General features: G+C 40.3%; 1 protein-coding gene across 1 annotated transcript; it reads right to left on the bottom strand.

Annotated features, from left to right (window-relative positions):
• Positions 1-2,588: 2,588 nt before the first annotated feature.
• LOC128373245 (clathrin heavy chain linker domain-containing protein 1-like) lies at positions 2,589-9,235 on the bottom strand. Its single transcript, XM_053333536.1, has 11 exons — positions 9,017-9,235; positions 7,842-8,029; positions 7,118-7,206; positions 6,762-6,960; positions 6,498-6,613; positions 6,089-6,188; positions 5,898-6,004; positions 4,487-4,658; positions 4,204-4,406; positions 3,461-3,640; positions 2,589-2,785 (listed from the first exon to the last, which is right to left on the bottom strand). The coding sequence occupies exons 1-11, from the start codon at positions 9,233-9,235 to the stop codon at positions 2,589-2,591; spliced, it is 1,770 nt and encodes a 589-aa protein (XP_053189511.1).
• Between the last annotated feature and the right edge of the window lie 8,581 nt (positions 9,236-17,816).

The raw sequence follows: 17,816 nt of genomic DNA, 5'->3' as shown, positions 1-17,816 counted from the left end.
TTGAACATTAGACATTTATTGTTTGTTGTATGCCTGAAAAAGGAAAGTAAAAAAAAGGAGGAAGAAAAAAAGAGAATGGAAGGAAAATATGTGTATTATATGTTTTTAATGTTGGTTTTTTTAAAAATGTCTATTTCTATTTTTTTGCTGTAAACCACTGCCTATTGGTTTTGTTTCGCTATTTTAACATATTTGAAATAAACTAAACTAATACTAGATATACACACTCAGGCGCACACACAAAGACACACTTAGACACACACACTAACACACACACACACACAGACACACATAGAAACATAACTTCTACATTTAAATCTTCTTCAGCTCTGAACAGATTATGAAACATTTAATAATTTCAAACATGAACTTTGTTTCTAAACTGACTTCATTTATTCTTTATTCAGATTGGATTACTGCAGTTTGTCAAAGATCAGCTGTGATTATCTGGCCTCAGCTCTGAAGTCCAACCCCTCCCATCTGAGAGATCTGTATCTGTGGGGAAACAACCTGAAGGAATCAGACGTGAAGCAGCTGATTGATCTTCAGCAGAGTCCACACTGCAGACTGGAGACTGTGAGGTCAGTAGAGAGTTGGAGTCAGTCTGTGCTGGTTTCAGCAGTTTAGTATTAAACACAGTCAGTATCAAAGCAAAGATCCAGTATTTCCTGGTGAAGCTCCAACCTTCTCAGTGCTGCTTTCCTCAGTGAAGCTGTGAGAGGAGAATGGTGACAGGCTTCAGGATTGGACAGAAAGACAGAGAGAGAGAGAACAGTCAGTCAATCAGATGAGCCAGAAGCTTGTTGTGATCATGTGTTTGAGTTGATGTGAAGACGACTGTTGTTGTTGTGTTGATGTCTGCAGGAAATAAAGCTGGATTACAGCTGACAGCCTTACAACATGTATAGAGACAGTGATCCTCATCATCAAATCTGATCTCAAAGTGTTTGTTCTCTCATTTCAACACTAAACTATTGATCAGTTCATCTTTGTCAGAGCTCTAAGATCAGTCTGACTGCAGCCTGCAAATCACTGGCTCTGATTTCACACAAGCATCATTACGTTTAGTAACCATGTGGTCTTTATACAGACCAGAACCTCTGCTGAAGTCCAGGAATCACAGCAGCTGTTTAGCTGAGAGCTCTGACTGATTGTCATGTGATGATTTAACAGCAGGAAACATCTTCAAATCCCACAGAGACTCTGTAGCTTTAAACTTTGATAAGAGTTGACATGTATCAGCAGTAAATCCATCAGTAAACTGATGAGTGAATGTCTCTGTTTCTGCAGTAATGATGTGTTCATGACTCTCAGCACTTTATTTCCTCTGTGTACTTGAGTGAAATCTGCAGAGGAAACACACTTGATAGTAAAAGTGTGTGCAGGTGCGTGAGCTTGGAGCTCAGTGTGTTCACTCCAACACGTTAACATGAGAGCTGAAAGGAAGCAAGCTACGCTGCACAGCTGTTCCACTTCTGGTCTGAACAGGACTGAAGTCCCTGCTGCTCTTTATACTGGATGTGCTGCATCACTGACTGACAGCTGATCAAGTGAGTCTCACTAAACACTCATTTATCTCCTCTGTTCTTTCTTCTTCTCTCATCAGATGGTCATGATCTCTGTCAGAGTGAGAGTGAACATCCAGGAGTGTTGAGAGAGGATCAGCTGGATCCTGATGATCCATCTGGAGTCTGGATCTGGATTTTGTCATCTTCACTTAAGTCTCTTAACTGACTCCAAACTGAACAGTTATCTCTGGATTTAGCTGAAGTCAGCACTTTACAGATTTGTTCTACATGAGCTGTTTGATGCAGAAAAGATAAAAACAGGTGTTATAAGTCAGACTGTGAGCTGGGCTCATATTTATCAAGCGTCTCAGAATCACACTGAGAGTTAACGAGGACTAAAACTAATGAATGAAGCAGAAGAGAATTGACTGTGACTTTCAGCAGGAGAAGGATTACTGCTGGGAGAGAGTGAGACGTGGCTGTTTTACCACAGTCAGAGCAGCAGAGTAGAAATAATGATGACGTGTTGTAGTTTTCTCACAGTCTCAGCTGGAAATATGAAACAGTGGTCATTTGGTATATTATGTGTATAGACAGGTAACCAGGCAGGTAACTTACCAAGGTTATGGAACATGCAGGTCAAATCATATCCTGCTTCTGTTCATAACAACATCAAGCCTGTGCCATCAGCAGTTTATTTTTATTCACTGATCTACCAGTTATTAGTTTTATATGCTGTACATCTTACATTTGAATCTTCTGGATGTTAGTTTTGTGTAAAGCGTTGTGTAATGTTGGTTTGAGAAGTTTTCTACTGGTCTGAAGGGAGGCTGGTGGGACCATGCTGATAATGAACAAAGACCAAATTCTAATAAACGTGGAAATAAATGAAGTTTCAGCGTTTTTATTCTGATTGGAGCTTCAGCTTCATGTATAACATTTATTTTTATTTTAGTTATTTTTCTGTCTTTGTAAATAAATTATTCATATTTGATTGAATCTGTGTTTGGACTATAAACAGAAGAAGAATCAGGTTTTAACAGCTGAAACTGCTGTTGGAGGACTTTCAGGTTCAGTTGTTCACAGGAAGACGTGTTCCATGAGTCGAGCTCCCTCCAGGTCGGGGGTCAGGACTCTGGTCCCGCTCTGGTCCAGCAGGACGGACAGGACGGCCTGACTCAGGTCAGAACGGTTTAGCTCGGAGCAAAGAGACGCCACATCAGTCCAAACGTCCACTGAAGAGCTGCTGTCCTCCAGGATCACCTGCTTCAAAACCTCTGAGAGGACAGAGACACACAGAGAGGTCAGAGGTCACCTCAGGTCAGGTCTTATATTAGTTTAGTTTAGTTTCTTCCTCTTGTCTTTATGATCACATTCAGGGTCCATACTTCCTGTCCTGAGAAGACTGTTAATATTTTAATATAAGTCATATTTTTTATTCATTTCTATAAGACAAATTGTGGAAAAGTCTGAATGTTTGAGTTAAGCAGTGATCTGAAACACTGCAGCACTTCAACCAAACAATAAATAGCACAAGTTTTAATATTAGATTTGTTCTTGTTCAACCTCGGCACTGCTGTTTTAATAGTTACTTTCTTTCTTCTGTCTTTACTTTTATTTAATCTGTCGTGTTTTTATTGTCTTGTGAAGCACTTTGAATCATTTGAAAAATGCTAAATCCTAATAATGGTCACTTCATACTCTTTATTATTAACATTATGATTGTATTTACAGTACTGGTTCTGCAGGAAAATACTGTATTATGAAAACCTGAACAATCGAATGACTCCAACAACTCTTTCATGAACAGTTATATTCAGGTTTGCCTCATGTATGTAAATATAAACCTCAATAGTAAAACATACAGTAGAACTATCACCTCTCAGTCTGAACATGTTTGAGCTTCATAACAGCAGAATTCATGTCAGAGCTGCTGTGTTTATGTGACGAACCTCGTCCTCTGCTGACGAAGCTGTCCAGGAGCTGCAGAGCTAACTGCTGCTGCTGAGGGTCGACCAGCAGAGAGACGCAGGCCACGCCCGCTGACAGGACAGCCGAGCCCCGCCGAGGCTCCGTCAACAGCTGGAGGAGGGAGAGGCTGGAAGAGCGGCACAGAACCCAGATACAGTCCTCTGAGAGAGAGACAGAGAGAGAGACAGAGAGACAGAGAGACAGAGAGGTCAATAAAACTGAATAATCGTTTGCGGGGACTACTGACGACCTTTGTGCTGAAGAGTTGAGTTGTCTAGTCTAGTATGAAGGGTTCATTAACAGCTACTGGAAAGCAATGTTCACTTTAAGCCACTAGGAGGAGCTCTAAGCTTCTTGTGTTGAGGTAAAACCTGACAGGAGTGAGTTTTCGGCTACTTTGACTCGGTAGTAAGTTATCCTGCTAGCTAGTAAGTTAGCCTACTAGCTAGCTGACTGGTAGTAAGTTAGCCTGCTAGCTAGCTGACTGGAAGGAACATGATGCAGACGAAGCCACACTAAAGTTCAGCGTGGTTTAAAAGCTTCCAGAAAGTAAAGGATAATGTTGTCAGGTGTGAAACATGTGGAGCAGAGTTGAGCTACGGTGGCTTCACATGGACAAAAAGCTGCTGTCTGCTGTGAATAAGACCCCAAGATACTGAAACTCCTTTGCTTTGGACAGATTAAATTAGAGATTACATTAATTAGAAGAAGAACACACACAGACCATCTGTGAGGTCCCGGCTGTGCTTCATGAACTCGGCGGCATTGTGGATCAGGCCTCTCCTGCACATGTTCAGTGCAGTCTTACTGTCCAGCCCGCAGCCTTCGTAGACGACAGCGGCCAACGTCAGACATAAGTCGGCCTCCCGGGGTGTCTTCTGAGCATGATCAGTCAGGACGTCGCCTAGCTCCTCAGTGAATGTCAGTCTGAGAGGAAGAGGAGGATGAAGAGTTGAAAGGCAGCAGAGAGAATAAAAACTTCATCTGATTATGTTTCTTTTTTTTACTTCTTCTGAGTGACGGCATGGATGACGAGCTGCAAGGCGTCGTGCTGCAGGGAGCCGACGACCATCTGCAGAGAGAGAGGCGCCGACAACTCGTCACCGGCGGAGACGGTGAGCAGCAGCGCCCGGAAGAAGAGGAGGAGAGGGGGGGCCGAGCCTGGGGGCCCCTGCACACCTGAGAGGGGACAGGTGAAGAAGAAGGAAGACATCTTTCAACAAAAACAAACCAACAGAAACAAACTCGGGACAAAGTCTGGAAATCTTAAAGCAGAAAGTCTACGTTGTGGTCTTGTTGTGGTTTTGAGACTCTTTGTATTGGTTTAGAGTCTCTTTGTAGTGGTTTAGAGTCTCTTTGTGGTGGTTTAGTGTCTCTTTGTAGTGGTTTAGAGTCTCTTTGTGGTGGTTTAGAGTCTCTTTGTAATGGTTTAGAGTCTCTTTGTGGTGGTTTAGAGTCTCTTTGTAGTGGTTTAGAGTCTCTGTGGTGGTTTAGTGTCTCTTTGTGGTGGTTCAGAGTCGCTGTGGTGGTTTAGAGTCTCTTTGTGGTGGTTTAGAGTCTCTGTGGTGGTTTAGAGTCTCTTTGTGGAGGTTTAGTCTCTCTTTGTGGTGGTTTAGAGTCTCTGTGGTGGTTTAGAGTCTCTTTGTAATGGTTTAGAGTCTCTTTGTAGTGGTTTAGAGTCTCTTTGTGGTGGTTTAGTGTCTCTTTGTAGTGGTTCAGAGTCGCTGTGGTGGTTTAGAGTCTCTTTGTGGTGGTTCAGAGTCGCTGTGGTGGTTTAGAGTCTCTTTGTGGTGGTTTAGAGTCTCTGTGGTGGTTTAGAGTCTCTTTGTAGTGGTTTAGAGTCTCTTTGTGGTGGTTTAGAGTCTCTTTGTAATGGTTTAGAGTCTCTTTGTGGTGGTTTAGAGTCTCTTTGTAATGGTTTAGAGTCTCTTTGTAATGGTTTAGAGTCTCTTTGTAGTGGTTTAGAGTCTCTTTGTGGTGGTTTAGAGTCTCTTTGTAATGGTTTAGAGTCTCTTTGTGGTGGTTTAGAGTCTCTTTGTAATGGTTTAGAGTCTCTTTGTGGTGGTTTAGAGTCTCTTTGTAATGGTTTAGAGTCTCTTTGTAGTGGTTTAAAGTCTCTTTGTGGTGGTTTAGAGTCTCTGTGGTGGTTTAGAGTCTCTTTGTAGTGGTTTAGAGTCTCTGTGTGGTGTTTTTTCTAAATGACATTTCTGCTTCATTTTCTCCAGACTTGTGTGACGAAGTGGAGGAAGTAAATGATGTTGCTTCTTGTTTAGGTGATTTCTTGGTAAAAGCTCTTAAATGCTTTGATTACATTATAGTGTTACATGCAGGTTTACACATGAAGCGTCTCATCTACTTCTGCTTTCGTTCTGGATTCATCTATACAATAAATGTTGAGATGTGTTGGTGTTTTTGTACCTTTGAACATCTGCATGGTGTCGAGGTTCCTCAGGACTCCTCGAGGAGATCTGGCAGCGTGGAGAGCAGCGTCCTCGTACTGAGCCGAATCAAAGAGCTCGATAAACCTGACAGAAAAGAAGACGAAGAATAAGTGATGAAAGATCCAGAGTCCAGACAAACCGATCAGATCTGTGTTTATATCTGGTCACCTGTCCAGGTAATCTGTCAGCAGCTTGGACTCGTTGACTCCTGTCGGTTCTTCGTCCTCAAACAGCTCAGCGTCAATGCTGCGGCCGTCATCGTCCGTCACTAAATAAATAAAGATAAATAACCTCTGAACCATAAATACAGAAATATCAATTACTCATCATCAATGTTGCAGAAAGACGTTTTAAAATGCTGAATAGTGTTTTGGAAATGTGTTTTGTATTGAAGACTTATAATAGCCGAGAAGTTTGAAACAAACAGTATACAGTCTATAAAACAAAGAAATGTCCTTTTTTTGTTTGTTTCATTCATCATTTTGAATCATTAAAGACTCATGAAACCTTTGAATAGACATCAAACCATCCCATCATTCTCAGTAGTTTATGTTAAAGTGGAGCTGCAGCATCTCACCGCTGGTCTGTCTGATGTTCTCCAGTGTGGAACCCAACAGTTCCTCCAGAGGAACCTGCTGCTGTTTCTCCTCCCAGCTGGACAGACAGTCAAACACAAACCTCAGACGCTGATACCTGAAGACACACATGAAAAAGGAAACACTAAGAGGGAATTTACTGCTAAAAAGTAAATAGCTCAGTTTCTCATCAATATTTTAATGTCTTTATAAATCATGTATCTTTGAAAGCAGTGCAGCAGCAGGTTCAGTATTTCTGCTCTTACAGGACTCTCAGTTGCTGGTTCTCGGCGTTCATCTGGTCTCTGTGGCGCTCGGCGGCCTGCAGCTCTGCATCCAGCTCATCTTTGACCTCCACAGAGACACAGTGACTCTTCCTGTCCAACAGAGACGCTTTCTGGGCCTCGAGGTGCTTCAGATGTCTTTCCAGAATCTCAGGATCCTCCGATTCTGCCACCATCAAACCTGAACATGAGACGGATGTTTGAGCAGCTTTTTTAATTCACTCAGATTAAATCAATGATTGTTTAATGAAAGTCAACAATGTGATAAATCTTTATATGAATACATAAACAGCCCACATTCAACACATGACAGTCTTTATTCTCAGCCTCAGTGGTACCTGGGATCCATGTGCTCTGCTCTTTAGATGATTTCTGTCTCTTTATCTCTTCTTTAAGTTCTGCAGTTTCTCTCTGAAGGACAGAAACTCTGTAAGGAGACAAACAGGAAGAAGCTGTCGAGTATTTTTACATGTGAAGAGATGTATTTAAACCTTCAATGCAAAAACAGGCTCATGAGAGTTGAAAATGGCTAATAGGCACCTTGTTTGTTTCATGTCCTATTTTAATGTTCCTGTTACCATGTTAACTAGTTCATGCTGTCATTTTAAACTTTTAGGTGAAAGACTAAACATGTATCTCATCTTGGTTGCGCTCTCTCTCTCTCTTTCATACACATTTAAAAAATATATTTGTATTAAATTTTCAACTTGAATCCATTAACAAAACCCCAACATACCAAAAACTATAATAATAATTATGATATTTGTTTAAAATAATTCCCTCTTCCAAACTTTGACCTTACAGCTCCTGAAAACTTGTATTCATATCTTGTGTTTTTCTTTCTGTTTCTCTTTAACACTTGAAAACTGAGCTGATCTGCTTCATCAGGACTGTGTGTTTGTGCAAACAGCAACACAACTGTTAACAGATTCAAATATTCATCAGTTTTTATTGGTTCGTGGGAGTTGGTGACATCACCTTCAGACCAGTAAAAAGAAAACAGATGAAAGCACAAAGACAGGACCATCAGCTGGAGGCAGATAATGACATCATCACACACACCTCTCCCTCAGCATGGCTGCTTGATTCTGGCAGGTCGACAGTGATTTTGGGTGCGACGTCGTAGCCGCCAGAGCTCGCTGAGCCGCCCTCGTCTCATCCTCCCTCTGTTTTAACGCCCTGATGACATCATCATACTCTGCCTTGATGTTCATCAGGAGTCTCTTATAGGCCGTTGCTCGAGTGATCACCTGTCAGAAACAAGAAAAACAATGAAAAGAGACTTTAGATTCAGACTAAGATTATTAGTGTTAATCTTTTTAGTAGATTATATTCAACTGTGCAAAGAGCTGAGACAACAAAACTCAGTTAGGCATCAAACCAAAGTTGCAAAAAAGTGCAAACTATGTACAGAACACTGGACATTATAAATACGTCACTGCAGGGAAAATTAACCTACAAAATCCATGGTGACACATTTATGGGACTAACATTTGTAGTTAGTCCCACAGTCTCTAGGAAACGTTGGCACCCAACTACAAAAGAGTACTGCTAGTATTTCACAATATATCCAATGATAGTTTGAATAGATTTCTTTAGTGAAGTTTTCTTTGCTTGATCAAAAGTAAAAACATTAAAATCACATGTAAACTGAATTTGGAGATTTTGGAGAAGAACTGACAGTCTAGTTGAGGGTATTAAAGAAATTATAATACCAGTTCGACATTTTGGAAAATACTGAAAATTATAATACCACTACCGATACCAATAACCTTAACTTCATTCAATATAGCCACTGAATGTTTCAATGGCATCTTGGGACACTTAACTCCCAACTCTCTCAAATTTATAGAGATCATTTATAGACATTATTTATACACTTTATTTAAACTGTTATTTTACTGTATTCATGTTGTAAAATGTTAAGCTATTTTATTCATTTTTCTTCTTACGCCTTTCGATTGTCAGTCTATTATAAAACACTTTGAACTGCATCAACAGAACAAATAAAGGTTTGGCATATTTTCAAAAATGTCAAACTATTCCTTCAATTGAAAATGGGACTAAAAATAGCCAAATTGATTAATATGGAAGCATAAGTAGCTAAATCATTACTCCTTATAAAGCAGTTATAGTTAGCACTGTTACTCTCTATTTCATACACATTTTAAATATATTTTGTATTAAATTTTAAACTTTAATCCACTAATAATTGTAAGTAAATGTGCTTATTATACCTTATTAAACGTGGAGCGGTAGATGATATATCGCAGCTCGTCCGCGCCCTCTGCCGGACACTGCAGGTACTGCTTCTCGTGTTCAATAAACTCATATAAAGACTGAAAAAACCTTTCATCGCTCTCAGATATCAAAATGTCAGGTGTTGACTGTCGTTCTTCTTTTCTTGGAGGTGAACTGCACGAGGTTTGAGGCTCAGACGTTATGTTTTCACTCATGTTGTCTTCAAAATAACTTCCCACTGAACAACCACTTACTTCTTTACCAAGAAACCTGGGTTGCTATGGTTACCGTGCCAGTATACAGCTTACTTCTGAATGTAATGGGTTTTAGATTAATATAAATTCAGACACGGATGATAAAAAAGACAACAGACGAGCAAACCTTTGATCACTCTCAGATATCAAAATATGAGGAGTTTATTTACTCTTATTATCTTTAAACTAACTTCACATGAAACGTTTTCTTCTTAACCGAGAAACTTGGGTTGCTATGGTTACTGTGCCAGTATACAGCTTACTTCTTTAAACACTCTGTAATAATAGCCGTAATACAGAGCTGCCAACTCTCACGCTTTCGGCGTGTGACACACGATTTTGCCTGTTTTCACACGCACTCACGCCATACATCCATTTTCTCACGCTAAACAAAAGACGATCGGCTTTCTATCGCTCATTTGCACGTCATGTCTTCTTTTTCATAATGTCACGTCAGCAGTTTCTACCTGCTGAGGAGATCTCAGTCTGAAGTATGAGATGAGGAGAGCAGCAGGTTAGGAGCAGATAATCTAGCGCAGCTATGGAAGCCTAATGATGCCAAAAGTAAAATGAGTCGCACTATAAAATTATAACACTATTTATATTTTGTTCTGCTTGTATATTTATGTGATACAGGATTTAAGCAACTTACTTTTATTTCTGTTTTTTTAATTTATTTTATATTTATTTTATTTTATAATTTGTGATAATTAGATTCTTTATTTACTTTATATTTATATATTAGAAATGTTTCTACCCTTTAATTTACTTTTTAGTATTTGTGATTGTATCTAACTTTTGTATTTATGGTTGTTATTTCCATAAATACCAAAATCCAGATTTATAGATCCATCTATAAAATATCTATATGGAGAAACCTCTTACAGTGCTGCATACTGCATATGATAATTATATATTTAGAAAGTAGATCTAAAGTGATTCATTACAAGATGATTGTTAAAACATTTCAAGTCTAGAAGGCCCTACAAGTCATGATCAGATGAACATGAATCAGAGTTAGTTCAGGTATTGCACATCTTTATTATACCACCCAAAAATCCACTTGAATGCAGGAAATCACATCTACTTTATCCAAAATGTCCTGGGGGTGGACCTCCAGCTATGTCTTTGCTTCAGAATGTAACCAATGTTGTCCATCTCCAGTATGCCGCCCTATCAATGGCTTTGGGCCCTACAAACCACCAGAATGCACAACATGGGTACAACGGCAAATTCCAATTCCCTGATATTTGAGCCACCAATGTGTGCGGGACAAAATTTTGGTCACCCCCGACAAAATCTCACTCCAAGGTTTTTTGAGAAGTTGGCAGCTCTGCAATTTATGTAGGTATGTTGTTATTGTAGTCATTATTTGCAAATTAATAATTATTTGATATATATTTCAATTAAATTTCTCATTTCTACCTAGTAATAACACCAAGATTTTATTGTGTTATAATTGCATTCTCAGCTTTTGTGACTTTCACAATGGTATAAGCTTTCATAATAACTAAACCAGACAAACAAACTCTCACATATGTAATTTATGCCCGCATGGCCCTTTATTTCAGATATTTAAAGCAGCTGATTGAGCTTACTGATACTGGGTACAACATTTTATGTGTATATTAGGGTTTAGATTTTTGAATGCCCTCTGCCTACCCAGCCACTGACCACACCGCACGTCACTGACTGAAAGAGAGAGAGTCAGTGACAGAAACAGCTGCAAGCAGAGGAAGAGGTAATTTCTTCTTCTTCTTCTTCTTTATTTGGAGCATGAGCGCCATCTAGTGGACTCATTTCATGTCTGCAGACACACGAGAAAGTCTTTAAAGTATCATTCCATTCAAAAATCATGTGTTCTTCTTCTTGTTCTTTCAGTTGGATATTTCTTCTTCTCTGTGCAGAATGATGTATGTTTCTCTGAGCTCACTGAAAATCTAGCTTTAATGGGCGGGCCTACGAGCAGGATTTGTGACATCACAACTAGTTTGGAGCCAATGGTGGTCCACAATGCAACGTACATCAATGTAATGTAGAAACTTGAAGCATGCAGTGCAAACATCATAGACTGTAAATAAATGGACATAACAAACGTGACATCGCTCACTGGTTTGTGGACCTGCGTTTTGAAACCTCAAGTTTGCATTTTGACTGTTGCCTTTTTGGATATTTGGAGCCAGAAGTTACCATATGGCTAAGTCTGATAAAGATAACGCTAATATTGGCTAGTAAATAAAAAGTCTTTGGAGCATGTGACTTCCAGTAAAGAGGGTGGAGCAGACAGATAGGCAATAAAGGTGAAAGTCCATTTAGAAGCCATTTCACAGTCAGTAGAGCAGAAGGAGGAAAACAGCAAGTCTGAGGCAGGTGAGTGTTAATATCAGGACTGTAAATAATGATTACTGTCATTATTGATCAATCTGATGATTATTTATCACATTCATTATTTAGTTGATTGAAGTGTGTCAGAAAAATATGAAATCACAGAGTTTGAGATGTTGAAACCTTTCGTGGTATCAATGTCCTGCCTCAGGCTTCAAACAATCAGTTGCTTTGTTCCATGTTTGTTTTGTGCAACTTCTAATAAAGAAGAAGGGGTAAGAGCAGACAGGTAGGGAGTAAAGGTGAAAGTCTGTTCAGACTATAAAGATAAAATTATAACTGCCAAAGCAGGTATTCAGATTTGAAATAGCAACAACACAAAGATCCTAATATGCCAAATTCTGAGTTACAGGGAGAAGAAAAATAAAATATATCTGCACAAAAAATATAAAATAAACAAGATACACTGACACACACACACACACGGTAGTAACTTCCAGTAAAGGGAGGAGCAGACAGGTAGCAGCAGACAGGTAGGCAATAAAGGTGAAAGTCCATTTAGACGCCATTTCACAGTCAGTAGAGCAGAAGGAGGAAAACAGCAAGTCTGAGGCAGGTGAGTGTTAATATCAGGACTGTAAATAATGATTACTGTCATTATTGATCAATCTGATGATTATTTATCACATTCATTGTTTAGTTGATTAAAGTGTGTCAGAATAATGTGAAATGACAGAGTTTGAGGTGTTAAACGTTGTTTCCTGTTGTTGTTTTCCTGGTTTGTGCGTCCTCACAGCGATGTCACGTGACTCACTGCTGAGCTCTAAATAGAGAGAAGTCACAGTTAAGAAGCACACACATGTTTATCTGAAGTCTGTTTGTTGGATTTAAACCAGAGTCAAAGTTTCTCTTTGTGATGACTAGAAAACACACATGGTTGTAGTTAAAGTCATGTCAACTAATAAGAAGCTACTAAGTTGAGAGGCAGGACTGGGTTTATTATACTGTGTATGTGTGTGTGTCTCCAGTGTTACTGGTTTACCTCTCAGACTCCAGAAGATGAAGAAAGAGGAGGAAGAGGAGGAAGAGGAGGACGGAGCAGAGTCTGTAATATCCGGCTGTCTGTCTATGAAGAGTGACCGGTCTAATGGTCTTCCTCCACACTTCAGTAATGAACCTGGACCCTCAGACACAAAGTAAGAGACTGTTTCTACTGTAAACTGACCTGAAGATGATTCAGTTTAATATCATTTGATTGACTGCATTATTTCTTTATATCTTTCATTTAGTGGAAAGAGTGTTTGATGCTGTTCTGAAATATTTATTAGTAGCTTGAACCAATATTTAATACAGGTTAAGTTGCAGAGGTCAGATAGTTTAGTTTTCTTTGTAGACATGAACAAGTTAATGTGACAGTCCAGCATCAGCAGCAGTGTCTTTAGTTGAAGTGTCAGTAAATCAATGATTATATGAACATTAGGACTGTCAGGTTTAATGTGTTCATCTGGATGCATTAAAGAGCCGATCATAACAAGTTATTTTATAAATAGTATTAATGGTGCTGCTCACTGACTCTCTCTAAACCACTGTCACTGATTGCTGTTATAATGGACCTCTGTAAAGTGTGCACAGTACACAGCATGTGTTTGTATGTCAGGAGTCTTACTGCTGCTGTTATATTCCTGAACTGTCTGCACTGATTGTTGAGACTGAAAACATTATTAATATTATAAATTCAAAATCATCAGATAGAGTTGGGATGAAGTTCAGTGATGATCAATCATGTGATCTCCTCTCATCACCTTTAAAAGCAGCAGACTGATGAAAAGAACCAGGAGGAAAAACACTAACTAATAAGATGAGATCCATTATTACTGTTTAATTTAGTTTTTATTGAAGTAATTAGAGAGAATTCATTCACTTAGTTAAATGTTTTTACTTCAATAGATATTCTGGAACATGACTGTAAGTGATGAACTGGAAAACTCACTGAAATGAATTACTGAATTTAAACCAGAGTCAAAGTTTCTCTTTGTGATGACTAGAAAACACACATGGTTGTAGTTAAAGTCATGTCAACTAATAAGAAGCTACTAAGTTGAGAGGCAGGACTGGGTTTATTATACTGTGTATGTGTGTGTGTCTCCAGTGTTACTGGTTTACCTCTCAGACTCCAGAAGATGAAGAAAGAGGAGGAAGAGGAGGAAGAGGAGGACGGAGCAGAGTCTGTAATATCCAGCTGTCTGTCTATGAAGAGTGACCGGTCTAATCGTGATCCTCCAACCTTCAGTAATGAACCTGGACCCTCAGACACAAAGTAAGAGACTGTTTCTACTGTAAACTGACCTGAAGATGATTCAGTTTAATATCATTTGATAATCTACATTACAAAAATATTTGTTTTATAATTCTGTGAGTTTGTAGAAAGTCCTAGTTATCAGCCCAGCTGCTGCATTTTATATGAGCTGAAGATGAACCAGGGAGCTTTAAGGCAGGTGGAAAGGACATTGTAGAAGTAAAGATGGAACAAATGAAGGCATGAATGAAACGTTCTGAGTCAGAGTCTGATAATAATGGTCTGATTTATGCAACACTGAAAAATGCCCTTTGTTGTATTTTCAGGTTTTGGTTTTCTTGTTGCTTTGTGTTTCCCTCCTGTGTTCCTGCTCTGCTCTCAGTGTTTCTGTCAGCCTATCAGCTCACAGACTGCTCTTGTATCTTCCCACCTGTTCCTTGTTTGATTGGTTCAGTTTGTATTTTCATCCTGGTTTTCACTTCAGAGTTTTTATCTTTGTGTCCCTGTACAGAGACAGAGACAGGGTTGGTACTGGATTTACTAACAAGTCAAACTGTGTCTGTCCTTATTGACTAAAGGACTGCAGCAGCAGGTACAATGTTTGGTCTCATGTAATACAGACTGTGTCTTAACGTGTTCCTGTTCAGAGACACTAAATATGGGAGGAGGTCATGTAAATGTATAGAAACAGCCTGCTGCAGCTGATTTATCAGTGCAGACTGACCACTGCAGCAGAGGAAACTGAGTCTGATGTTAAATGTTTGGGAAAAGTCAAATGTGTCAAAGTGTTGTATCACACTCACACAGAGGGAGAGAGACTATAGCAGAAACAGAGAGAGAGAAACACTCATGAAAAGATGCATTATGAAGATATTTAGCAGAGCTCTCTGTTCAGCAGCACAACACAAAAGAGCAGCAGTCTGTTATTTTTCACTAGTGGACTTTTCTGTTTGGCTCAGTTTCCTCCTGCTTATTGTTCCTGACTTTTAATGGATCAGAGTAGCTTAAAGGAGCCTGTGGAGTTTTCTAACAGACTAAAGTCATGTTCACATTGACTTATGTTTCAGCGATTTTATATTAAAAAGCACAAAGTCGTTCGTTGTCTTTCTGAGAGTTTATTCGGTCGCCTGCAGACGGTCTCTTTGCTGCCCAGAGCAGGGGAAGGTGTCAGATTATATACAATACATTATCTACCATCAGAACAATGTCAGCACTATAGTCACGTCATAATGTGTGTACAATCAGGACAATGTTAGTCAGTAGATTATAACATACATGGTGTTCACTCAGCAGACTATGACACACAGAGACAGTGAATGCTTATGACTGAATATCAGAAGATCAATAATATGAATTATTACACTTACTCACCAAAACACATTGTGTGTCTCCTTGTGGTCTAACTAATGTGTTGAATCCACTTCCCTCCTCATCAAACATCTATTTTAAATCCTGCATTGTTTACATCCATGTTTACTAGCTTGCAGTCTTCTTCTTCTTCTTTGTTTAATTACTGTTGAACTCTTGTAATCTTACTATATATTATTTAATTTCAAATTGAATGTGTTGAATCTCAGAGGCTGAAGAACAGAAACTGTGTAAGTGTGTAAATACTGACAGTCTGGACTGTTTATGTGGGGAAAGAGCTGCATGCAACTTGTGAGCTGTCGGTTGGCCTCCACTAATGTCATGTGACATAAAGAATGTGTTCATGTCCACAGAGAGAGGAAGAGGAGGGCTGTTTCTGTGGAGGAGCAGCTGTCCTGCTGTTCTTTGTGTCAGGACGTCCTGAAGGATCCAGTCTCTGCCAGCTGTGGACACTGGTTCTGCAGACAGTGCATCACCTCATACTGGGACCAGTCTGCTTCATCAGGAGACTCCTCCTGTCCCCAGTGTGCAGAAAGATCCAGAACCAGACCTGGACTGCAGACAGACAGTCAGACCAGCACTGTACAAAGTAAGACTGAAGATCTGTCTGCTGATGTCATCATCTCTGAAAACAGGAATCTACCTCCTCTATCCTACTGAACATTAACAGTCACACTGATTTGTGCTTCATTCTACCTTTTTTCTTCTCTTTCAGCAGAAAGTGGTCTGCAGGAGGTTTTAGATGAACATCAGATCAGTCTGAGCAGCTCATGTGAATGTGTGACTCAAGGAACTGATGAAGCAGGAACTAAAACCTTCCTCATCAGGATCTTCACTGAGGTCCACATCACAGAGGGACAGAGTGAAGAGGTTAATACCCAACATGAGGTGAGGCAGCTTGAAACAGCTTCCAAGATGAAGACCCTCCATGACGCTCCAATCAAGTGTCAGGACATCTTTAAAGTCTTACCTGACCAACAGAAACACATCAGAGTGGTTCTGATGAACGGCGTCGCTGGCGTTGGAAAAACCTTCTCAGTGCTGAAGTTCACTCTGGACTGGGCACAGCGATCCAACAACCAAGATATCAGTCTGCTGATTCTGTTCTCATTCAGGTCACTGAACTTGATCAAAGATGAGCAGTACAGTCTGCTCATGCTGATCCATGTTTTCTATCCAACATTACAGAAGCTCACAGCAGAGAAGCTCGCTGGCTGTAAAGTTTTGTTCATCTTTGACGGCCTGGATGAAAGCAGACTTTCACTGGATTTCAGCAACAGTGAGGTCGTGTCTGATGTCACACAGAAGTCATCAGTCAGCGTGCTGCTGACAAACCTCATCGAGGGGAAGATGCTTCCCTTGGCTCTCATCTGGATAACTTCCAGACCTGCAGCAGCCAATCAGATCCCTCCTTCATGTGTTAGCAGGGTAACAGAAGTACGAGGCTTCACTGACCCCCAGAAGGAGGAGTACTTCAGGAGGAGATTCAGTGATGAAGAGCAGTCCAGCACAATCATCTCACACATCAAGACATCCAGGAGCCTCCACATCATGTGTCACATCCCAGTCTTCTGCTGGATCACTGCTACAGTTCTGGACCACATGTTGACTACAGACCAGAGAGGAGAGCTGCCCAAGACCCTGACTGACATGTACTCACACTTCCTGCTGGTTCAGACAAAGAGGAAGAAGAACAAGTATGATGAGGGACATGAGACGAGTCCACAGGAGCTGACGGAGGCTGACAGGAACCTTCTTCTGAAGCTGGGGAGGCTGGCGTTTGAACAACTGGAGAAAGGAAACATCATATTCTACCAAGAAGACCTGGAGCAGTGTGGTCTTGATGTCACAGAGGCCTCTGTGTTATCAGGAGTTTGTACACAGATCTTCAAAAGAGAGAAACACCAGAAGACAACAATCTACAGCTTTGTTCATCTGAGCGTTCAGGAGTTTCTGGCTGCAGTCTACATGTACCACTGTTACACCAGCAGGAAGACAGAGGTACTGAAGGACTTCCTGGGAGAAGAGGACAAACAGAGAGAATCAAAACCAAAGTCTTTCCTCGAGAAAGTTTCAGCTTATTTCAGAAACAATCCACCTGACAGTGATCATGATTTAACATCTCTGGATGACTTCCTGAAGAGAGTCATGGAGAAATCTCTCAGAAGTAAAAATGGCCACCTGGACCTGTTTGTCCGCTTCCTTCATGGCCTCTCTCTGGAGTCCAACCAGAGTCTCTTAGGAGGCCTGCTGGGTCAGACAGACAACAGTCCAGAAACCATCCAGAGAGTCATCAACAACCTGAAGAAGATGAACAGTGGTAAAATCTCTCCTGACAGAAGCATCAACATCTTCCACTGTCTGATGGAGATGAACGACCACTCAGTACATCAGGAGATCCAACAGTTCCTGAAGTCAGAGAACAGATCAGAGAAGAAACTCTCTGTGTTTGACTGCTCAGCTCTGGCCTACATGCTGCAGATGTCAGAGGAGCCTCTGGATCAGTTTGACCTGAAGAAGTACAACACATCACGGGAGGGACGACTGAGACTG

This window comes from Scomber japonicus, chromosome 14 (assembly GCF_027409825.1).
Source record: "Scomber japonicus isolate fScoJap1 chromosome 14, fScoJap1.pri, whole genome shotgun sequence".
Lineage (NCBI taxonomy): Eukaryota > Metazoa > Chordata > Actinopteri > Scombriformes > Scombridae > Scomber > Scomber japonicus.
The sequence above is the reverse complement of the archived record's forward strand: the minus strand, read 5'-3'. Positions and strand labels throughout refer to the sequence as shown.